General features: G+C 52.4%; 1 protein-coding gene across 1 annotated transcript in view; it reads left to right on the top strand.

The window, feature by feature from the left end:
* The window catches only part of Vdr (vitamin D receptor), a 55,161-nt gene extending 42,814 nt beyond the window's left edge, over positions 1 to 12,347 (top strand). The window contains exons 7-10 of the mRNA XM_006974349.4: positions 954 to 1,125; positions 8,538 to 8,689; positions 8,909 to 9,025; positions 10,193 to 12,347. Of these exons, the coding sequence (XP_006974411.1) occupies positions 954 to 1,125; positions 8,538 to 8,689; positions 8,909 to 9,025; positions 10,193 to 10,452 (701 nt within the window). The 3' untranslated portion in view covers positions 10,453 to 12,347. The remainder of the gene's footprint in view (positions 1 to 953; positions 1,126 to 8,537; positions 8,690 to 8,908; positions 9,026 to 10,192) is intronic.
* The last annotated feature ends 12,081 nt before the right edge of the window (positions 12,348 to 24,428 follow it).

The following is a 24,428-nucleotide window of genomic DNA, read 5'->3' as shown; positions in this document are numbered from 1 at the left end:
TAACTTTCTAGTTTTACTCCTGGGTAAATATTTATACTTATTGCAATTTTTTTCTTATAATTGAATGCATGGAAGTGGAATCATTCTATACATAATTATTCTCTCTCTCTCTGTCTCTCTCTCTGTCTCTGTCTGTCTCTGTCTGTCTCTGTCTCTCTCTCTCTCTGTCTCTCTGTCTCTGTCTCTGTCTCTGTCTCTCTCTCTCTCTCGGTGGGGGCACACCCTTAATCACTGCTAGAGGCAGAAGCAGATCTCTGTGAGTTCCAGGCCATCCTGATCTACCTAGTGAGTTCCAGGACAGCCAAGAATACATAGTGAGACCCTGTCTCAAAATACAAAACAAAATCGAAGGTTCCAGCTGTCCATCCTCTCGTCTCCACCTCTTGGGGCTGGTGTTGCAGATTCACATGAGCACACTCAGCAACTGGAGACTTTGCTCTCCTTTTTCAAATAGCTGTTTAGGTGACCTGCAGAGTCCCACATCTCCGGCAGCACCCCTTGCTGCATAAGAGTCTCCCAGTGCTTCAGTCCTCACAGATACCAGCACCGACGTTATATTTGTCTCCAGTGTATAGCTGGAAAATGTAAATATTCTCTACCGTGTACTTCCTTGATCGGAACAGAAGCGTGCTTTTGGCCTCATGGGTTGAGGAAGTGAGTGTTTGCCCCTGAGTTGAGGGGTCCCAACACAGTTTTAATTGAACTGTTGGGAAGACTGTGTGCTTTGCAAAATGATAGCTCAGAAGGACTTTTTCCCAGAGTGCCTCTGGCTTTTTGCATTTCCAGTCTCAAAGAGCTAAAGTAAGAGATGGAGAGAGACCCGGAGAGAACCTGGGGAGGTAGAACAGCCCTGGGGGAAGACAGTCACCGTGGGGTCCTCAGCTGACTCTGCCTCACAGGAGGGGCTGGCCGGTGTCCTTAAGTCGTTCCCTCTTGTTCATCGTCTTCCCCAGACATGATGGAACCGTCCAGCTTTTCCAACCTGGATCTGAATGAAGAAGAGCCTGATGATGCTTCTGTGAGTCTGGACCTGTCCCAGCTCTCCATGTTGCCTCACCTGGCAGACCTTGTCAGCTACAGCATCCAGAAGGTCATAGGCTTTGCCAAGATGATCCCGGGATTCAGGTAAGAAACTCCTGTGATGCGTGGGAAACTGTCAGAATCCTGTGTGGAGCTAGACGATACCTAGCGATCTACTGCTTCCCCCGACGACAGCCTCAGGCCCATCCCAGAGCACCTACCCCGGGACCTCTGGACCAGGCCAGGACTGTACTTTAGCGCATGGAGCTGCCCAGCGATATGTGGAGAGGCGGTTGTAAGAGCAACTCTGCTGCTCCCTTTCTGGATGGCGGAATGACATCCCGCCAGGGCTTCATGGCCAGCCAGGGTCCTGTTAGGGGGTCAGAACCGGGCCAAGGAGTTGTTCCCTTGTTCCCTGCAGATGGCTCCCTGCAGAGTCCTCACATCATCCCTTTAGATTCGGCCTCCAAGATCCCTGCAATTCCAAGGCCAGGATGAACTGACAGTGAGGAGAACGTATAGGATGTCTGGGCTTGTGAAAGAAAGCAGGAATCCTAGAAAACGGGAGGCAGGTTCCCTGGCATCTGTAACTTGGCCATTCCTCACCCAAATCTGTATCAAAATGCCATCTCCTAATCGCACTAAGCCCTTCTTACCAAAATAGGTGGAGATAAAGAGTTGTACCAGAGTAAGCATTCTGCTTACTCATGTCTAAATTTGCTTTAATAATAATGACACGTGGAGCTGGGGAGAGAACTCAGTGGTTAAGAGCACACTCACACAGCATGACGAACAGAGTTCAGGTCCTTAGTACCCGCGTAAGAAATCCAGGCCAGGACTGGAGAGCTGGCTCAGCAGTTAAGAGCACTGGCCGCTCTTCCATTGGACCCAAGTTCCATTCCCAGCACACACATGGCAACCCACAGCTATCTGTACCTCCAGTTTCAGGGCATCTAATGACCTCTTCTGGCCTCCACAAGTACTGCATGCTTGTGGTATGCAAAACCCCCATACACATAAAATAAAAATAAAGGTTAAAAAAAAAAAAAAAAGCTAGTGTGGTATCCCTGTAACCCCATCATTCGGAGGCAGAGGGGATTCCCGGGGCAAGTTGGCTACCTGGACTTGCCCTCCACACATATGCTTACACATATGTGTATACACATTTGAACATACACACACACACACACACACACACACACCCCTTGTGTGTGTATACATATATGTATGCCACTTGTATCTGAATTAAATATTCTTAAAACAATACAGTATTTTAAAAAATCCAGCCGGGCGGTGGTGGCGCACGCCTTTAATCCCAGCACTCGGGAGGCAGAGGCAGGCGAATCTCTGTGAGTTCGAGGCCAGCCTGGGCTACCAAGTGAGTCTCAGGAAAGGTGCAAAGCTACACAGAGAAACCCTGTCTTGAAAAACCAAAAAAAAAAAAAAATCCAGTTTATTTTTAGCCAGGTGGTGGTGGTGCCCACCTTTAATCCCAGCGCTTGGGAGGCAGAAGCAGGCGGATCTCAGTGAGTTCAAGGCCAGCCTGGGCTACAGAGTGAGTTCCAGGACAGGGAGGACTGTTACACAGAGAAACTCTGTCTCCAAAAACCAGGAAAAAAATACAGTATTGTCACTTTTAATATATATATATATATATATATATATATATATATTGAAATATGGTTCGATCTGTATTTATGTATATTCAATCTCTTTATTGTTTCCAAAAGTTCATTGGGTATGTTTCCATAAAACCTGTATATAATGTGGTCAAGAAATAGGAAGAAGTCAGTCAACACAAGGCAATGTCGTCATTCCTTCCCGTGGTAGCAAAGCTAAGGCCAGACTGCCTCCAGATGCTGAGACTAGGGTCCAGTGCCGCGTTCTGGGGGCTGCAAGTGACTTAACTCCAGCTGCCTTTAGACAGAGGTTGCCATGAGGTGTTTTCCGTGGTTTTGTCAGCCTTTCGCTGTGAAGGAAAGCAGTTCGTTATTGTCTAAGCTACCACGCCATCCTCCCAACCCCGACAGTTCCCAGGGCTCACGCAGCAGCTCCCAGCTGGTTTTGGCCAGCACACAGCCGCCTATGTGTTGCCTGATTCCGCTCGCCAGCACGGACGGAATCTGTGTGACTAACATGTAGAGGAGAAACACCACAAGCAGCCGTGTTGAGACTCCCCCCACCCACCCAACCCCCTGAACTACACGTTCCTCCGTGGCCGTGACAGGGCCGCGGGCCTGTCAGCCGGGTGGGCACACCGAGTCTCCTGCATAGAATGAGGCCTGGCTCACCCCGAGAGCTTGGCCGTGGAACCGACAGCACATTGTGTCTAGCACAAGTTCCAACTCCTTCGATCATGCCGCACGCTGCTGTTTGCACACTCCGTGCCTTCCGAAGCCTTGTTTCGTGTAAACAACTAGAAACCAAACAAAGCACGGCAAGGTACTGAAGTCCTTCTGGCAGCAGCTGGCTTCCACCTGATTCTGAGGCGCGCACTCCTCTATTAGCGTGTCTTTCCTCAGTGTAGTGGGGGGCAGGTTGGACAGGTGGCCCCTGAGGCGCCCCTCTAGATACTCAAGTTTGGTGTCTGGAGGAGGTAGAGGCAGGAAAAACATCATTCCTCCAGACCACCCAACAATCCCCTCTCCTGAGTACCTCAGCCTCTGTCCCCCAACCCCCATATCTTTAGTGATTATTATTTACTCTCTCCTCCATTTTTTCTCTCCAAGGCTGAGACAATCTACACCTTCCTTTCCTTTTGGGCCCCATTTCCTCGCAGGGTTCCCTAGCCTAGCCCTGTAGTCATGGCTAAAATGAGGTACCACACATGAGCAGACACCGGAGCCACCCAGGCATCGCTGAAAAACGGGCTACGTTGGTGCCGAACCCCCTCGGGTCGGCTTCCCTTTCTTCGGCATGGCCTGAGACGTCTCAGGCGATCGTTTTATAAGAAAAACGGGCCAGGCCTTCGCCGGAGCTCTGGAAGTACACTAATGTGGGTACCCTGACCAGGCGGCAGAAGGGGTGCGGCACCTGGGTGGGAGCCAGCCCGGCAGCTCTCTGGGTCTGTGGTTTCCACACTAAGGGGTTGTGTTTGTCTGAGAACAGTAGCTGCGGCCTTGGCAACTTTGATCTTGCTGCCCGAAGGCGAGGGAGACAGGTGGGGGAAGGCGGGAGGAGACGTCTGTGTGGGTGAGGGGACTGGGGTTGGGATGAGACTCTGACATGGGCATGGGACCAAGCTAGGGCAGGACTTCCTGGGCTGTTCTGGGCGTGCACAGCACGGCAGTGTTCCCTTGGCTCTGCTTCCCCTCCCTCGTCTGCTCCAGCTCACCCACAAGCCTCTCTCTTTGTGCCGTGCATGGAGGAGGTAGGGTCAGGAGCAGTTTCTAAACGGCCAGGAGCAGCCATGGATACAAAGACTGAGCATGCCCGGTGAAGGAGGGTACAAGCCCAGCTCCACGCCCAGCTCCACGAGCTAAATGCCTGCAGCCTCACAGCCACCTCCATTTCCAGGGTGGCCTCCAGTCACGGGCCCTAGAGGCTCCCCTCACCCTCTCCTGCACATCATGTATGCTTCCATCCGGCAGCTCTCTTGTATAAACTCTGAGGGATGGCAGTTGATTAGGACACCACCTCTGGCCTCCAGGGACTCGGGGTCTGATGGAAGAGATAAGCATGTAAACAGTGGCTGCTGAGAGATAAGAGGTCTGCTGGAAACCTGCTGGAGGTACCACACCGTGGGAAGCCGTCCTGGGAAGACCGGCAGAGAGGGGCTGGCCAGACAGCAGCAGAGTTCCAAGGCACACCTCAGGTGCCCAGAAATGGCCATAGATGTGAATAGTGACTGATGGTAGGCTGGGAGAGACCACACTTGGCTAGGCCCTGGGCTGGTACTTGCTTTAGCAGAACAAGCCCCTTTCCCAGGTTCCTGGGAACCATGCTTAGAAAGTCCCTGCATTTCCCAGCTGAGGGTAAAGTGGGGTCTTCGTAGGTTTCCCTCACAGCCGTCATGTGTCTGGATCACAAGAAACCCTGATTCTATTGAAATGTGTCTTTCAAAGCTGGAGGCATGACTGCTCACTTCTAGACACGCATTCCGAGTAAAGACTGTCCTCACGGTCACACGGGACAGCAGCAGACATGAGAAGTGACCAAGATGCCTTATATGTTGCTGTGATGCAACATTACACAGCCTACTAAGAGCTAAGCTGTTTTTTTTTTTTTTTATTTGCTTTTATACTTTTCCTGTCGTTCCCAAAGATTTAATAGTGAGCCAGAACTCAAACGGAAGCAGAGTCAGCATTTGTTCGTTTTTTGACACTGTGTCTCACTTTGAAGCACAGAGTGGTCTGGAACTTATGATGGAGCCCAGGCTGGACTCAAACTCAGGCTAATCTCCCCTGCTTCAGCCTCCTGAATCTTAGTACAGACATGGAGCACTACGCCCGGTCCGTTTTTACTTTTTTATTGTGCATTAAGTATTTGTACTGAGAAGCATTTAGACACCATATTGTTAGCCTTTTTGTCGAGGATAAAGAAGATAAAAGAAGGACATGGTAGTTCTCTTTAAAAACAAATCCAGGGGCCTGGAGAGGTGGCTTAGAGGTTAAGAGCACTGGCTGCTCTTCCAGAGGTCCTGAGTTCAATTCCCAGCAACCACATGGTGGCTCACAACCATCTGTAATGAGATCTGGCACCCTCTTCTGGCCTGCAGGCAGAACACTCACTGTATACATAATAAATAAATCTTAAAAAACAAACAAACAAAAACAAATCCAGAGGGCTGGAGATCTCAGATGGCTCAGCAGTTAAAATGCCTCACGCACAAGCTTGATGCCCTGAGTTCAAATTTCCCAGAATCCGCCGTGAAGGAAGAGAAAACTGATTCTCCAAAATTGTTCCCTGGCCTTCACGAGTATGCATTAGCACACGTGCCCCTCCCACCACACCCAATAGTGATAATAACAATAAATAAAATGTTAAAATAAAACCATTCAGTTAGCTGTGGTTAGGAGTTCTCACAGCTAGTAGAGAAGTCTGGTTCTGTGTGCCCTCAGAACATGCACAGGTATTCTGTGGTTCTATTGGTTGTAGCTCCATAGATGAAGAGGATGTTGATGCAGGGGCTCACAGTCTCACAGCTGGATCCAGAGGCTGTGAGGTTGGCTCGTAGAGGAATCGGCCATGTCACAACCATTGATCAAGCATGCTGGAGTGGAGCTGGCCAGGCGGTCTCCGGTGGGAGCCTTCCAACTGGAGTACCTGTGGAGTTTCTCAGTCCTGACCCTTGGCTAGCTGCCTGACCCTGGAAGCCTTCCACTTCCCATCATGTATCGTCTGTTTCCCGCGCTTACATGCTACCACGCCGCAGAAAGCATTTTAGCCTGTCTGCAGAAGAGACTCCTACAGAGGAGTCTAGACAGTCAGGAAAAGAAAGGAGAGAGAGCCAGAAGCAAGCTGGCCCTGTTAACTGCATTTCCCGGCCACTGCTCAGACAAGCCCAGCTCTTGACTCAGAAGGCTGCAATGGTTGGCTTCTAGTCACAGCGACATGTTTATTGATCCTCTTGTACTCAGGAGTCAGTGATCGTCCTGTGGGAAACAATACAATTAAGAGATGGTGTTGGCTCTCAAGTGACTTATAAACAAAACATAGAGCTGGGAGTGGTAATCCCAGCTCTCAGGAGGCAGAGAGAACTCCAGCCAGCCTGGGCTCCGTAGAACCCCAGAGCCCAGGACACAAAGCAAGCAGAGGCCGAGGCAGGCCCAGGAAGGGAAGGAGGAACCGTGAGCACCATCAACGCGCACTGGTGACAGAGAAAGAACCGAATCGGGCGATTGGGCCAGACATCTGGGAGTGGGGACAGTCGGAAGATCACACTCGGTTTAGAGACCAGAAAAGTGTGATGGAACATCAAAAGAAGGTGTTTCTGAACCTGGTGAGGTGGTTCAGAAGGTAAAGGCTCTTGCTGTCGATCCACGGGGCCCACATGGTAGACAGAGAGAAGAGGCTCCCCCAAGTTGTCCCTAGACCTCCACCCATGCCCTGTGGCTCATGCACCCACATACATCCCTCCATGTGCACACAAGACAAATTAGTGTCGTAGAAGAATTAAAAGAAAGGGTCGTTCCTGGCCGAAACTGTGCATCCTCAAAGATCTGATGTGTAGGAGTGCATCACAATTGAATGCAGAGCGGCCGCCGCCGCCGTGTTGCAAGAACAGAGGGGTGGCGGCGTTTGTAATGGGAAGGAGGCCCGGAAAGACCAAGCAGAGCCAAACTGTGGAGTCTGGGCTTGATCTTGGAGCGTTTGATCCTAGGGAGGATCTCAGGCACAAGAATGGCATTGCCCGGTATCAGCAATAGGAAAGATGAATGAGAGACTTGAGACTCTGGGATTCCAGTAGGAGGCTGTTGCACAAACCATGGAGAGGGCCATTGCCTTCGTTAGTGTTCTGTTGCTGTGAAGAGACTGCATGACCAAGGCAACTCTTGCATTGAACTGGGGACTTGCTGACAGTTTCAGAGGGTTAGTCCGTGATCATCATGGCAGGAAGCAGGCAGGCATGGCGCTGGAGCAGTCGTTGAGAGCTTTACATCCGGATTCACAGGCAGCAGGCAGAGAGAGAATCACTGGGTCTGATTTGGGCTCGTTAAACCCCAAAGCCCACCCCCCAGTGACACACTCCCTCCAACATGACCAGACTTACTCCAGCAAGGCCAGACCCCCCAATCCTTCCCAAACAGCTCCCCTCTCTAGTAACTAAGCATTCAAATATATGAGCCTCTGAGGGTCGTTTTCAGCCAAACCAGCACAGCTGTGGAGATTTCTCAGCAGATCAACTACCTGCTGCATAAGCATGAAGACCTGAGTTCAGATCCCCCACACGCACATAACAGCCAGATGTGGCAGTATGCCTCTGTAACCCCAGTGCTAGGGCACGGAGGCAAGCAGATCCCCAGGGCTCACTAGCCAGGCATTCAGTCTGGAGCAGCATGCTCTGGGTTCAGCAAGTGACCTGGTCTCCAGACACAGCGTCCAGTAGAAGACATTGGCCATCAACCTCTGGCCTCCACACATACACCAAAGGCAAAAGCGATGGCGTTCTGAGCCAGAGCAGTTCTCGTGGGAGCAGGGAGGAAGTCAAGGACTCGAGCGCTGCCCTGGAGACAGAGGTGGCTAAGCGTGCTACTGAGGAGGAACGGACACCTGAAGAGTTGACGGTGACTCTGGTTACACCTTCTGCAAGCCTCTGTTGCACACACACACACACACACACACACACACACACACACACACACACACACCCGGCACACGGGGCTTTCCTTGGCTGTCCCTTCTTCCCGCCCATTGTAGCTTCCGCCACCAGTCATTGAAAAGCCTTGGTGCCTTCTCGCCGAGACACATTCTTTTCCCTTCCAGGATATGCCTGTCCAAACACTGCACAGGGGCCTGTGACTTGAAGATTTTTTTTACTGGTCACCTGACCTCTCCCTCCCTGCCTTCCCCACCAGGGATCTCACCTCCGACGACCAGATCGTGCTGCTCAAGTCAAGTGCCATTGAGGTCATCATGTTGCGCTCCAATGAGTCTTTCACCATGGATGACATGTCCTGGGACTGCGGCAGCCAGGACTACAAGTATGATGTCGGTGATGTCACCAAAGGTGCGGTGGGACTCCTCCTCTGTTCGCTCCAGCTCCCAGGCTCGGGCTCTGCGGCCTGTGGGCCCTTGGGGTTGTGACCAGGCACCACAGGGGAGGGAACTGAGTAACAGCAGGGAGAGATGGGGGTGGGGGGGTGGCAGGGGGTGGGGGGGATGCTCGGTAGCGGACTCAGCCAGGGCGGGCGATTCTACTCTCATGCTCTTGGTTCTTCTCTCACAGCTGGGCACACCCTGGAGCTGATTGAGCCCCTCATAAAGTTCCAGGTGGGGCTGAAGAAGCTGAACTTACATGAGGAGGAACACGTCCTGCTCATGGCCATCTGCATTGTCTCCCCAGGTATGGAGCCTCGCAGGGAGGGACGACGGAGAGACCTGGGACCTGGTGGGGACTGTTAAGCGATAAGGGGCTGCTCAGAGCCAGCAGGGTAGTCTGAGGGAGGGGTGAACACGGAAGGCAAATCAGGAAGTAAGTGCTCACTTTGCTGGCTTTGCATGGCCCCCGTATGGCACGCGGAGGGGCCCCTCGGCACATGGGGCTTCGTCCCGCGGAGGCCAGGGTGATTCATAGGACTTTGAGGAACCAGGTGAACAGGGTTCCACGGGCCACGCATAGGCCTTGGGTGTTGCCCATACTCAGGCTCTGTTCTTGTGTGAACCGGGATGAACTTTCCTGTCACCTGAGGTTCCTCAGAGGCAGGGCACAAACCCTGTGGAACCATGGATGCTTCTGCCTGGGTTGATTTTGGAGGCTGTGGGCTGTGATCCAAGGAGGGGGGGACTAAGAAGGAAGTTGCTGTGGTCTTAGAGATGGTGGTGAAGCCTAAAGGATACAGTCCTGACTCAGCCTGGACCACGTGTACACGGGGAACAAACTAGTGATCTGTGCCCAGGGATGCCTTCCCAGGCTGAAGGCCCAAGAGATAGACACAGACTCCACTCCTGGTGCCAAGCTGGCATGCACTCACTCACTCACACACTCGGTAATGATTTATGAGCACTTACTATGGCCAGGCACTGGGCAAGGCACAGGGAGTCTCAGCAAACAGGATAGACTTCCCTCTCATGAAGGTTGGGGGGAAGCGAATGCTAGGTTCTGCTCATTCGCAATATGATGAGAGTTTTGAATATGAAGGTGGTGTGATACCACAAGAGAGATCCTGAGGCAGATCTGGATTAGGGAGGAGCGGGGTATCAGGGGCAGCCTTCTCCCGGAAGGGCTTTGAGTCTGTTCCCTGATGATCAAAGAGGGGAGAGCTGACTTCCGGGGAGAGGGAAGATCTGTGGGCCAGTATGGGGGATCTGAACATCAAAGGCTGAACCTAGAGACAGAGGAGTGAGGTGAGGTGGGGGCAGGAACAGAGGACGTGGTCCCCAATGCAGTGGGACGTCATCGGGGTTGGGGGGGATGCTGACAGGGGTGTCTGTGTGGATGGATGTTGTGAAACTGAGCGGCGAGGAACTCAGCTGAGCACCCCTGTGTCTCCCTCCGCTCCCTGTGACACAGACCGACCTGGGGTACAAGATGCCAAGCTGGTTGAAGCCATTCAGGATCGCCTCTCCAACACGCTGCAGACCTACATCCGCTGCCGCCACCCACCCCCAGGCAGCCACCAGCTGTATGCCAAGATGATCCAGAAGCTGGCTGACCTGCGAAGCCTCAATGAGGAACACTCCAAACAGTACCGCTCGCTCTCCTTCCAGCCCGAGAATAGCAAGAAGCTCACGCCCCTTGTGCTAGAGGTGTTTGGCAATGAGATCTCCTGATCAGGGTGGCCTGCAGTGGGGCCTGGGTGGGGCCGCTCCTCCAGGGCCCCCCGGGCCCAGGCTCTGGGCTGGTGGCAGCCCAGCAGTGCCTCCTGCCCCTTCTGGAGTTCCTCTGCCATCGCCCACGTCTGTCTGGCCTGTCCTCGTCCCTGCCCGGCCTGTCTCCCTTTCCTGCAGACCACAGGCTGTCCCTGTCCCTGGAGACTTCAGTTGTGAGAGACTGCTGTTCATTTGCCAAAGAGACTCAAGTGTGGGTCGAGGGCAGAGGCTGCAGGCAGAGCCCTACCTAGGGATGCTCCCACCACAAGAGGCTGTTGCTTGTGTCGAGGGAGGGAGGCGGGCGGGGGAAATGTGCCCGTGCCTCAGGGACAGGTACCTGTACCTCCCCCGGCTCCGCTCCCACCTGCCCAGAGCCTAGTGGGAAATCCTCTACCCCCTCCCAAAAGGGTACACAACCTACCGACAATCCCCACCGTATCCCGTCTCATCCTGCCGACAGTGAATACTGTTCTCTCCCAGGGCAGTAGGTCACTGTGAGGCCTCCTTCCTCTGCCATTATACTCACGGACTCATTCACTGCCAAGATGACCAAATACACCACCACACTAAGCAACGAGGACTCGCCTAGCCCCATAGTTCCCACTTTTGAGGTCTTGCACGGGAATTCCCTGGGGTCGGTACTTCTGGTACCGTGGGCTTCTTCCCCATTCCCAGAACCACTGACCTGGAAAACACTGGAGGGAAGGCCCCAGGGGATGGAACATGGGGCCCAAGTATGGAAGAACAGAGCCAGCCTCCCAGCAGGACAGTGAGCAGAGACCCCTCTGTCCTTGGTCCCTCGGCCTGGAGAGAGTGAGACCTCTCCTCTCACCTAAGATGTGTCGGAACCAAATGTCCCCAACTTTCAGAAAATCTCCAGCCCTGTCTTCACCTCTGTCCCTGACAGTGCCTTGCCTAGGAAAGCATCTCTTTCTTTGGCGTCCCAGGGTCTTACCCTCTTGTCACCAAGATTGTCCCAGAAGTCATCTCAGCTTCCCCATCGCCCCCATTGGGAGCAGCAAAGTCTCCTCTCGCTTGCCCAGGGGAGCTACCTTTTCTCCACCCAGGAGAATGGGATGGAGGAAAACCAAGAGCTGCCCAGGCGGCCCTCCAAGCCTGCTTTTCAGATGGAAAGCCCGACAGGAGCACCTCCACACCTCAGGGGATAGGTGGAGGGGGGTGGTCAGAAGGTGTGGGGTACAGTGATACGGTGCCAATTCCCTCCTGACTCCCTCATTCCACCACCCCAAAGTCAAGGCAGGCCTATGATGTGGACAGGTGATGGGCTGGGTATGTCTCTTCAAACTCCCCTTTTTCCTCTGTAGCAGCCCAGCCCAGGAGTTTGGGACCCTGATCTTGCTCACCCTAAGTACACCCCTTTCTGATCATGGGTTGTAGGTGTGTGGGACCCATGCAGAAAAGATTTTCACAGGGGGCCTCATTGAAGGTCCTTCAAGTAAATGCTTGATTTGGGGAACATGGCCATATTGAAAGCACCCATAGAACGCTAAGGTCAGTGGGAACATGAGCCCCAGATGTATCCTTCTTTCTACATTTTTTTTTTATTCTCTCTGAAAACCTGGGACAAAACAGGTTTAACATTGCAAGAACCGTTAGTGTCCACCTGGCCCTGTGTTTCCCAGAATTCAAGTGGAAACCATCTGGGGCCACATTCCCGTATTGTAGAACGGCATACAGAAGGCTTCCTTTTTTAAAATTTATTAAGTCAGGGTTGTTTTCAGAATTAGACCCCACCTATACTGTGTCCTAACATTGAGATGGTAGCACCTGAATCAGAGCAGTTGATGTGTGTGTGTGTGTGTGTGTGTGTGTGTGTGTGTGTGTGTGTGTGAATACTGTACGTTGATGATTATTGTTACTGCACAAAAGCAAAAACCAGAGAGACCTTCGATGTTAGCTGCAGACACGTTGATCCAGCTCACCGCTCAATGGGAGGGAAAGAGAAAATTGCTAAGTGCTCCTTCCACCGCTTTAGAACGAGAACCCGCCATTAGAAGAGAGGGCGGCTTACTGGGGCTCTTAGAATTAGAAACACCCCCAGGCCTGGAGAAACTTTGAGCTTATGGCCCTGGGATGTTTTATACTGAGCCTGTTTCCACTGCTCTGGTAGTTGACCCAGGATTTGAGGAAGCCCTGGGTTTGAGAGCAAAGGTACTCTGGGACTTTCTTCTCCCGGGGTAATAAACGCACCCACCCTCAGAAGGAGGAGGGCAGCCATCAGCCTCCCTGGGTGAAGCCTGGCCTTCGGACTCCACCTCAGGGCTGTGTGCTACTGTTGTCTTGTCAACAGCATGGGTCGGTCTTTGGAAAGCCTCCCCTCTGCCCTCTTCCCCTCCTGCCCTCCCCACGAAACTCCATGAGCCTCCAGAGAAGGCCAGTTACTCAGCCCAAGGGTCCACCATCACTGAGTCAGTGCCCAAAGGGACGTCTAGGAGCTGGGAGGAAAACAGAGCTGGGCCCAGCGGGGTTTGGAAGCGTCTGGTTGGTTTATTCTGAACATACAAAGGTAGGCGTTGAGAGAGCTCACACTTCCGAGAGAGATCATTAGACATGAAGGGAAATGGAAAATCAGCAAGATATCCCGAGATGGGAGAATCTTCCTGCTGCCTACGTGGAAGGAAGCAGGGGACTCCAAGCCAGGCCAGCAGTGATGGCTGAGATAACTGACAGACCTTCTGGAAGCTAGACATCTAAAGAGCCTCCAAAGAGATTTCCAGAGAGGGGGAAAAAAAATGTTTTCCAAGAGCTTGTCAAATAAACCAACGAAAACGCTTTGCCGGTGGTAATAAAAGCGACTCATACTTACCTTGTGACACTGACCGCTGTAAATAAACGCCTCATGAAAGCCAACTTGCTTGATCTTTGTAAGGACCCCACAAAAGATGGGCCATTGCAGTCCCCACATGGCCAAGGGGATGAGTTGCCCGAAGCGACCCTGGTGGTGCGTGAGAGGCGGGCTTTGGTGGGCAGCTGTCTCTGGAAACCTTCAGTTGATCGCAATGTTCTACCGCCCCCTACAGAGTCAAGCCGTGTGACCAATGGTGGGCGGTCTTGCGACCACCCTAGGGAGGGTTTCCACTCAGAGCTGGGGAAACTGGGGGTGCTGGGTCACAGGGTGCTCTACCCCCAAGAAGCATGTGACCTAATATGTGGGCCTCGGTCAGGTGTGGCGCTTCCCAAAGAACATCACGAAGGAAACCAAGGGACCACTGGTAACGGTAGGCCTTGCGTTGGAGACTCTGTTAGGCCAGCCTCGGAGTGTTACAATTACCCCTGCGCTTAAATAGGACTCCTGAAGGGTCCAGAGGAGTCGGACAGACACAGCAGACAAGAATTCCTAACCCAGGACTCAGCACTGAGAACTGCACTCAGAATCTTGCTCCACACACGTATTGTTTTTTTCTAAGTTGGTTCAGAAACCTGGGACGTGATTTACTTTAATTTGTAGAAACATCTGAAAAGATTTCAAGCCACAAGCTAAGGTGGACAGATGGACGGACAGACAGACGGACGGACGGCCCAGTGGAATGAGAGGAGAGGAGAGGGACAGGAGACTGGGCTGGAGGGCTTTGTCATGAAAAATAAGTTGACTTAGAGAAAGTAAACCCATAGCTGCCTAAGTTAGTCCTGTCTGTAAGAGGATGAACCTGAGGGACAGTTCCACGACACTTAGTGTTCTCAGAGATGATCCAGAAGAGCACACAATCCAGAAACCATTACCATCAGGCCAAAGTGCCGAGTTTTCACACGCCGAGCTTTGTTCTACCTCACTGTTGAACCACTTAATTTTTTATCTAATTTAATTTATTTATTTCCTGGTTTTTCAAGACAGGTTATCTCTGTGTATCCCTGACTGCCCTTGTCCAAGACCAAATTGGCCTTGAACTCAGAGATCGGCCTCCCCCTGCCTCCTGAGTGCTGGGATTAAAAGCGTGTCTCACTATGTATGCCCTGCTGAACCATTTCAAATCAAACCAAAGGCCGGCATGGTGGCGCACACCTTTAAACCTAACACTTGGGAGGCAGAGACAGGTGGATCTCTGTGGGTTCAAGGCCAGCCTGGTCTACAGAGTGAGACCCAGGATGGCAAGGGCTATGTAAAGAGACCCTGTCTCAAAAAAACAAAACAAAACAGAATAGAACAAACAAGCAATTTCTACTACGTATTAAATAAATAAATAAATAAATAAATAAATAATAAATAAATAAATAAATAAATAAATAAATAAATAAATAAATAAATACCTCTCATAACTCTGTAAGAAAAAAAAAATCAAACCAAACTCAGCATTCAGCTCTTCAAACACACAAGTCACAGTTCTGAGTTTCCAGTGCTCAGTGGCCTCAGAACTACCGTTAGGGACAATGGCATCAGAGCATTTTATCATCACAGAATGTCCCATTGGGCAGGGGTGGTCTACCCGAAGCAGTCTTCCCTAGTGCTTTATTTTTGGAGACAGAGTTTTACCATAATGCACAGGCTGGCCTGGAACTTACTAATTTCAAACTCGATGCTCCTGGCCGTAGGAAAGAGCGGATGTTGTGGGTCAGGGCTCACCGCTGCAGACAACCACCCTGAGTCACCGTCAATACACATCCCATCCCGGGTAGTATTGTGAGAGGGGGTTCCAGGGAAGCAGACCCTAAAATCCTGAAGAGAGGTTGTATGAAATAACATGAGACAGAGGAGCTGGGTTGAGAAAGATCCCAACGAAAGTCTTAGTGCCTCTCAAGGGCTGCCTGGAGCTGGTCTGGATTTCAGATGGCCTCATGTTGAGGAAGGTAGATTTTTTTTTAATTAATTAAATGTATTCATTTATTTTACATCCCGGCCGCAGGTTTCCCTCCCTCCTCGCCTCCCATCTTCTCCCCCCTCACACACACATCCCTGTTTTCTGCTTTTTCAACAGAGAGCCATTAGGTGTAGGCTGTCCCCAGAATCAAGGGTGACCTTGACATGACCTTGAGAAATGCCGAGGGCTACTAGGAGTAGAGTATATTTCTTCTCGGTCTGTCTCACCCAGGCAGGGCCTTTTTCAGAGGACTGCTCTAGCTTGAGGAGCAACTGTAAGTATTCCAGGGGCTTCCTTGTAGTTCTGGGGAAGGAGACCCCCCTCTCCGCGGGTTCTTAGAGCCCCATCCAGCCGTGAAATCTCAGCTTATCTTGAGCCTCACCACTAGGGGGAGTTACTACCCTACAGCAAGGCCCTGAGGTTCTGCGGCTGAAAGTCACCTAAATGGCCTTCCTCTCCTCTTACCCTGGACACCTCAAGCAGGAGCCTCCCAAGGTCAAGATCTTGTCCATGTTGCTTCTGAGCCCTATCTGTGCTGAGGGTGAGAAGCCTGGGGTTGTACACAAGCCTGACTGTGTGTTTTTTCCAAAGTTTCTAAGCACAGGCCCACAAACAGGCCACTGGAGTCAGTAGCAGCGGAGGCCACCATGAGTAACAGTTAAGGGCGGAAACTACACCCAGTCCTGAGGTTGTCCCATGATGTTCCGAGCCTTGGTTTCTTCCTCTATAAAACGGCAGCAGTAACAGTAGCCACCTTGTTGGGTTACTGATGCTATACCTCAACCTGGGTAAATAATCCATCACAGTATCCGGCATGTAGCCATCAATCAGAAAGGCCTGTCAGCATCATTGTTGAGATGCGGTTGGTCAAATAAATGTGTCCTAAGGAGGTGACGCTGCTTCCATGCTCTGACCACGGATTCTTTCTGGGTCTCTTGATTGTCCCCAGACATATCTATGCGGCCTCTTCTTCAGATCTCAGCCTCTTGCCAGGGGCTTCCGTTCCCTACTTATCAGCATCTAAAGAAGGCGCCATTGGGCCATCTGGCCACCAGAGGGCAGGTGAGTCATTTAATGAGCCAAATTGAACCCAACTGAACCAGATTGTGGGGGGCTGGGGGCGTGGAATCTACATTGGGATACAAAGGAGTATGGTTGCCGCCACCCCCAACTTCTTTCAGTTATAGCCTTTCTTTTCCAACTTCATCCCCACAAACCAACCAAGGAAGGAAAGGAAACCCAGCACCCCTTCCCTCCTGACTTCGTGACGCGTGGATCACACCCATAACCGAGGTGAACAGCGGCACATGCTCGGAGAAGCAGACTCTACACACGTTTCAAGAATCAGATCTGATCTGTCATCTTTGCTTACGTCATTTTTTTCATGCTCACGTAGCCCAGCGCTCACATATCCCAGGGAGCAGTGTAAATCCCACCTCTGTCTCTCCAGGGTCCTGGTGTCTCTGCACCAGATGTTAAGACTTGAGCGGCTGCTGCATCCAACGGGTCCCAGCTCTCTGCATGTGCCTCTCACAGCCTGCCAGTCCAGAAGTTCTCAGATGGTCTCAGAACGCCCTTGCCTCTTAAAAACAAGGAGCCCTGGGAACTTTTACTTGCGAAAATCCTATGTAGCTGCTGCTAGGTGTGATGCTATATAGCTGTAACCCCAGCACTTAGGAAATTTTCGGAGCAGCACTAATTTAAGGACAAAAATACTGTTTCTCGAAGCTCTTTAATGTTAAGCTTAACAGAAGCCAGCTACATTCTTCATCAGCGTCTGCATTCAACCGGGGATGATATCCCACATCATCATGGAAGTCGCTTTGGGGGAAGGGGAGGCACTGTATATTTGGGAACAGGAATAAAAAAGTGTTATTATAAAAAAGAGTTGCAGCATTTGCTTTTGCGGGGTCTCCAACACTCACAGGGCCCCAGACTACACTTTGGGGCCCATGCTGTATACCTTCTGCACACCGCCCCCTGCAGGACCCCCTTTGTTCTGCACACCGCCCCCTGCAGGGCCCCCCTTGTTCTGCACACCGCCCCCTGCAGGACCCCCTTGTTCTGCACACTGCCCCCTGCAGGACCCCCTTGTTCTGCACACCGCCCCCTGTGGGACCCCCCTTGTTCTGCACACTGCCCCCTGCAGGACACCCCTTGTTCTGCACACCGCCCCCTGCAGGACCCCCCCTTCTTCTGCACACCGCCCCCTGTGGGACCCCCTTGTTCTGCACACCGCCCCCTGCAGGACCCCCCTTCTTCTGCACACCGCCCCCTGTGGGACCCCCCTTGTTCTGCACACCGCCCCCTGCAGGACCCCCCTTCTTCTGCACACCGCCCCCTGTGGGACCCCCTTGTTCTGCACACCGCCCCCTGCAGGACCCCCTTGTTCTGCACACTGCCCCCTGCAGGACCCCCCTTATTCTGCACACCGCCCCCTGCAGGACCCCCCCTTCTTCTGCACACCGCCCCCTGCAGGACCCCCCTTGTTCTGCACACCGCCCCCTGCAGGACCCCCCCCTTCTTCTGCACACTGCCCCCTGTGGGACCCCCTTGTTCTGCACACCGCCCCCTGCAGAACCCCCTTGTTCTGCACACCGCCCCCTGTGGGACCCCCCTTGTTCTGCACACTGCCCCCTGCAGGACACCCCTTGTTCTGCACACCGCCCCCTGCAGGACCCCCTTGTTCTGCACACCGCCCCCTGCAGGGCCCCCTTTGTTCTGCACACTGCTCCCTGTGGGATCCCCCTTTGTTCTTGACTCTTTGAGTTCCCCAATAAGACAGACTCCTTTTGCTCCTTCAGTCTCCAGCTCAGATGCATGGTTTTCCCAGATTCTCCTCTGCCCTTCACCATCCTGGCCCGCTTGCCCATTTGGGTAAAGTCACACTTTCACTGTGCCGTAGAAGGAAGTCTGGCATGTGTTTCAAGCTTGTTTCCCAGACCAGAACGAAGTCAAGCTTCCATAGATGCCACTGAACATGGGGATGGATGAGCACAACACGATGCGCCACCCACTTGTGTGAGCCTTGGGAAGATCTGTTTTTCACAATAAACATCAGGTTTAAAGAGTTTTCCTGGAAGCCAGCAGGGGGTCACGGGTCTGTCCTTCTAGTGCAGCAGAGGCAGGGAGGGGCAGAAGGATTCCCAGGACAGGCCAACCCGAGCTTTGTATCAAGAAACTTTCTCAAAACCAGCCAACCAACCAACCAGCCAACCAGCCAACAAACAAACAAATGCTTTGCTGGGGACCCTGCAAGAAAATGAAATGCAGGCTGGAGAGATGGCTCAGAGGTTAAGAGCACTGACTGCTCTTCCAGAGGTCCTGAGTTCAATTCCCAGCAACCACATGGTGGCTCACAACCATCTATAATGAGATCTGGTGCCCTCTTCTGGCCTGCAATCATATATGCTGTATACATAACAAATAAATAAATAAATAAATAAATAAATAAATAAATAAATAAATAAATAAATAAATCTAAAAAAAAGAAAGAAAGAAAATGAAGTGCTAATACTTATGCAAATGTCAACCCTTCCCTTGAACTTGGGAAACTGAACAGTTAAGTCCACGTGGCCTCAAAACCCGTATGCTGACCACCTCTCTGGAAGGCTTCCACTCTGTCTTCTCCTTCCCTATTTGGCCAGATTGGGTTTTGTAACGACTGAGAACTCAGCATGCAGACAGTCATATCAACCTGACAATTTATCCCATATTAGGCTGCTTGAATCTTTTGATTCCTCCATTGTCATCCAGTATTCTCTAATTGTTTTCATGGTTTTTATATATGTATGCGTATTTTGTCTGCATGTACCTATGTGTACCAACCACGTGCTTGCCTGGTGCCCAGGGAAGTCAGGAGAGGGCACTGGGTCCTCTAAGTCTGGAGTTACAAATGCCCGTGGGCCACCATGGGGGTCCTGGGAAACAAACATGGGTCCTCTGCAGGAACAAGTGGTCTTCACCACTAAGCTATCTCTCCAGCTCCATCTGATGATCAGGACACCTCTCCAGGCTTTGAATCTTCCAGAGCTCAAGCTGGTGTTGGAGGAGATGGAGCCATGGCCAACCGTCCTGCAGGTCAACCTTTGTGCATTAGTTGGGGACTCTCTGGTTCAGTGTTGAAGACGGCACTGAAGAGGAAGGGGTGGGTAAGGAGAGGTGGAGTCTCAGGTAAAAAAGAATGATTAGAATCTCTGCAGGAATGTGGGGAGCTTGTCAGTGCTCCCGGGACGTTATACCCCGAGTGTACACAGATACCTGTAAATGAGACCGGATCTGAACTGAGGGTCGGGACCCAGGGTTATTGGAGGCAGGACACTCAAAAAGGGAAAGTCAAGTATCAAATCCCAAGCTGCAAATCTCCTCTGAGCTGGGCCCAGAAAGAAAGGCGCAGCCTCCTCGGTCCTAGGCTGCTGCTCAAAGGAGGCTGGAGGAGATCCCAGGCAGCCCCGGGCTCTGGGGAGCTGGAGGAGATCCCAGGCAGCCCCGGGCTCTGGGCAGAGCCCTCCTTAGATGTCCAGACCCTGGAGGGAGTGACCGACTGGACAGTTCTCATTCCTCTTCGGAGGAGGAGACAGTTCTCCCTTCTTCCCTTTTCACCGGGACTCAGCGCCAGCACTCTGAAAAGGCCCATGCCACCCTCACCCAAACCCATTTAATTGAAATTCTTGCAGCCATCTGGGCAGACGAAAGGGCACGGTCTCTCCACCTTGGTCGGTACCCAGCTATCATGTCTCCCACTGCCTTCTAGCACGGCCAGCTGGATCGAACAATCCTGATAGTGGACCCCAGGCAAGCTGTTCCTGGCCAGGTCTGAAAGCTGAAGGCAACCAGGCCAGGCATGAGAGGACCATATCCTCCGTGCTTGTCCCTACCCGGGTCCATGTTGACTTCAGTGCGGTACCCTTTCCCACCCAGGAGCCCTCGAGGCGCAAGGGAGTGGATTCTGAATCAGCCCTGGGTGATAAAAAGGGATGGGGGGAAATGATAAAAAAAAGAGTTGGTAAGAAGCCAGCTCCACTTCCTCCCCGATAGAAACCCCACCCTAAGGGACTCCCTGCTTTTCTGCTGTGTTTACAGGAAGGACTTGAGGTGCTGGAGCCGAGAACAAGGAGGTGGCTTGGGGATATTGGTGGCGCTTGCTGCTGTGGGACAGAACATTTCCTGGGGAGATGCAACACACACATCTCCTCACCCCAGATAGGGAACCCACGACAGACCGGAGTACCGATACCACCACAGTCCAACTTGGTGAGGCAGTGAGTTTTACTGGAGTTAGTTTATAGGAGTATGGGTGAGGGGTCACTTACAGGAGCAGAAATGACTCAAAGACAGATGCATCATGTAAGCCCACCCCAGCATGGCGACGGCTGACAGAGCTGGGACCCTGGAGCACATTGCGCAGCCTGCAGACAGCTGAACACGCTGGAGAGTGTCCTTCCAGGTGCCTCAATTGGTCTAACCTTCTTCCAAACAGCTCTGCTGCTCCCCGCCTCTTCCTGAAGCCAGTGTGTTATTGTTTAACCTCCCTGCTTAAGAAGCTCCTCTTCTGGACGGAATGTCATCTTAGAGGAGACTGATACACAACACCTACACAGTCCTTTGCTCTGGAGGATCACCCATCGTTGTTCGTTTAGTTGTTTGCTGGTTTGCTTGGTAAATGCTCACTACAGCTCTTCCTACAACAGACTGAACGTGGTACTGGGCCATGAGTTAAAAAAAAAGAACAAACCATGCAGGCAGCTGAGCTCTCCTCCTCCTGTCTCCCCAGACTTGGTCAGAAAAACCAATTAGTGACAAAGGACATGGGCTTCAAGGGTTGGTCTTCCTGAGCCAGGGAGACAGCCATCAAGCCTGATGACCTGAGGCCCATCCCTGGGACCTACACAGTAGAAGGAGAAAACGGACTCTCACAAGTTGTTCTCTGCCACACTCGCACCGTATCGCGCATGCCCGCTACCCCCCAACTCCCTTCCATCCCCACACAGATAAACTCCAGCACTTCAGAGGCAGGTGGATCATTGTGAGTTCCAGGCCAACCTGTATACATACATATAGAGCTCGAGGCCAGCCAAGGCTACAGTGACACCTGTCTCAATAATAATGATGATGATGATGATGATGATGATGATGATGATGATGATGATAAGAGGTAGTCATCTTGGTAGTGTCCAAGTAATCTTGGGGGAAATGGCCTGGGCAGTCTGAGCCTCAGTCTCCCCACCTATGGCCAGCAACACAGAGTCGTCTTTATAAAGACACCAGAAAGAAGGACTGCTGCCTGATGCCTAGTAGGGCTTTGACTACGGCAGCAGAAACAGCATCCAGGGGTAGGATGGGACCCAGCCTTGCCTGCACTCAGGGCACGTTCCCTGTCTCTTCTGTAAAGACTGTCATTGTTCTCTGAAGAAAGGTCCTGTAATGACTACATGAAGAACCCTGAGCATCATGCCTCATCTGTCAGTAAGAACTTGGGGGGCATGTCAGCCTTCATTGTAATGTTTTCCTCATCCTCCAGGGATGTTCTCTATGGTGGTATTGTGTTCCCCAAAATATTGTGTACCATAATAAACTTATCTGGGGTCAGAGAACAGAACAGCCACTAGATACTTAGGATAGGCAGTGGTAGCACACACCTTTAATCCTAGCATTCCAGAGGCAGAAATCCATGTGTTCAAGGATACAGCCAAGCATGGTGACTCACGCCTTTAATCCCAGAAAGCGAGCCTTTAATCCCAGGGAGTGGTGGTAGAAAGCAGAAAGGTATATAAGGTGTGAGGACCAGGAACTAGAAGCATTTGGCCTGGTTAAGCTTCAGGCTTTCAAGCAGCAGTTCAGCTGAGAGCCATTGGGATGAGGACACAGAAGCTTCCAGTCTGAGGAAACAAGACCAGCTGAGAAGTTGGCCAGGTGAGGTTAGCTGTGGCTTGTTCTGGTTCTCTGATCTTCCAGTGTTCACCCCAATACCTGGCTCATGTTTGATTTTATTAATAAGACCTTCTAAGATTCATGCTACAGTTCTCCTCTACCCAGTTATGTCTTCCTTCCAACCACCTCTCTAGCTCCTCCCCCAAACCACGGTTTGAGGGCCCGGAGCTGGAACTCACGAGGTCCACCCTCTAAGATGCTCTTGTAAAGGACTAAGTGGGTACTCAACCAGACCTGGAAGCCGGACACACCCAGTGCCATGCCACGTGCCCCAGAATCAGGGACTGAGCCAGGGCACCCTCTGCAGAGGCCGCAGGACCTGGGGCTGGAGAACTTGCTGAGGGGTATCCGGCCCTGGGCACTATTATCTCAACGTCATTATCTCCTCCTGCAAAGCCCTCTCCACCCATAACCCCCAACCGAGATGACAGGCCAGCAACTGTCTCCAACTGCTCTGATTCAGGATAAGGCTAGACCCTGTTCCCACTGCCACACACTTCATGGCCACCCCTCCCTCGGCCACATGTACTGAGAACAGGCTGACTGTCTCCCTGGGAAAGAAGAAGCTGGGGAGGAAGGGGACACCCCAGTGCCTAGGAGACCAGGGACCAGGATGGCAGGAGCTCCTGACAGGAGATGTCTTCTCTTTCACTCACCCCATCCTCTCTCGTCTCTGCCTCGCTCAGCTGTTGCTGCTTCTGCAGTGTCTCCCGTCTCAGGCTGCTCTTCCCACCCCCACCCCGGAGCCCTGAAGCACCACACCTGGCTCCCACATCAGATAACCCAACCACAGTGGCTCCCCTCACCCGACCCTGCTCCCACCCTCCTCGCCTCCTCACCCCTCACCCTCTTCCTCCCCGGGGCTCTTCTACCTTCTAGCTTCTGGTGCACCGAGAGAGCCCCTAGAGAAGGTCCAGGAGCCCTAAAGCCCTAGTGGGAAAAGATGGTGTGAGAGTCAGCCCTGCTCCGCCTCAGCATGTGCTCATGGTTACAGAGAGGACGGAAATGCACGCTCTAGGCCAGTTGGAAACGATGATAGGGAAGGGACCCCAGCCCAGGCCTTAAGGTATGACGATAAAGTGAGGGGGTGGGGACTCTCAGAAAAGCCTCTGGAACTGGGGGCTGCGGGGCACGGGGCGGGGGGCAGTGTTATGAGATGCCTCTTTCCTTTCCCAGGGCTACGTCTTGTATTCATGAGGTCATCTCAAGCCCAAACTTCCCATCAGAGCTACCTGAGGCCAGGGTTGAGGCCAGAATCTTGGGCAGGGAAGTAGGTGGAGGTAGCCTGGAGTGGACGCAGCCCCCCTCACCCCAACCCCGGGTGGAGGCCATATCTGTAGGAAGAGGGCTTCCATAGGGTGTGTTGGCAGTTGCAAGGAATTATGGGGAGGAGAGCACTGGGACATAGGGAGAGGGGACAGGGACGAGTGGGCGCCTGGGAGCTGGGGGTTGGAGGTTTTAATGCCTCTTGACGACAAATGAATCATAGGCAAATGATGTGGAAATGATGGTGAAAATAAAGATGTGTTATTTCGAGGCCCCAAGCGCGTCTGTCATAAGAAGGCGGGCGAGCAGGGAGGAACCCGAGCTTCTCAGGCCGGATGGTGTCTGTAGGTGGGGGCCCAGGTAGAGTTCCTGTGGGGAACAGTGAGGTGATGGCTCATGCACATCTCTTGTCACCTTCAGGGTGATGTGAAACAGCAGGTGGTCAACCACAACCATGCAGCCCTTCCCCCCCCCAGCACTGCAGCCCTCCCATCCCCTCGGCTCCTTGGTGAATCCCCCCACCCTTCCCTAATCTTGCTGTGGCCACTGCCGCAGACACATGAGATGCCGTTCCTCAGCACCTCTGCCCTGTCTGTCCCTCTAAGCCCAGGCCATGGCCTTGTCCTCAGCAGAAGGGACAATGAAGTTCCATTCCAGCCTGTGGTCAGAGCACCCTAGGACCAGGCAGGGAATCTGGGGGTGTCCTGGGCTATTTCCCTTCGCTGTGGGCTTTCTGCCATCATGAGAGTGAAGTTCAGCGGGCGGGGGGTGGCGCCCGCCTTTAATCTCAGCACTTGGGAGGCAGAGCCAGGCGGATCTCTGTGAGTTTGAGGCCAGCCTGGTCTACAGAATGAGTTCCAGGACAGCCAAGGCTACACACAGAGAAACCCTGTCTTGAAAAACTAACCAAACTAACTAACTAACTAA

The sequence above is a fragment of the Peromyscus maniculatus genome, chromosome 20 (genome assembly GCF_049852395.1).
Source record: "Peromyscus maniculatus bairdii isolate BWxNUB_F1_BW_parent chromosome 20, HU_Pman_BW_mat_3.1, whole genome shotgun sequence".
NCBI classification, from domain to species: Eukaryota; Metazoa; Chordata; class Mammalia; order Rodentia; family Cricetidae; genus Peromyscus; species Peromyscus maniculatus.
This window is presented reverse-complemented; position numbering and strand designations above follow the sequence as displayed.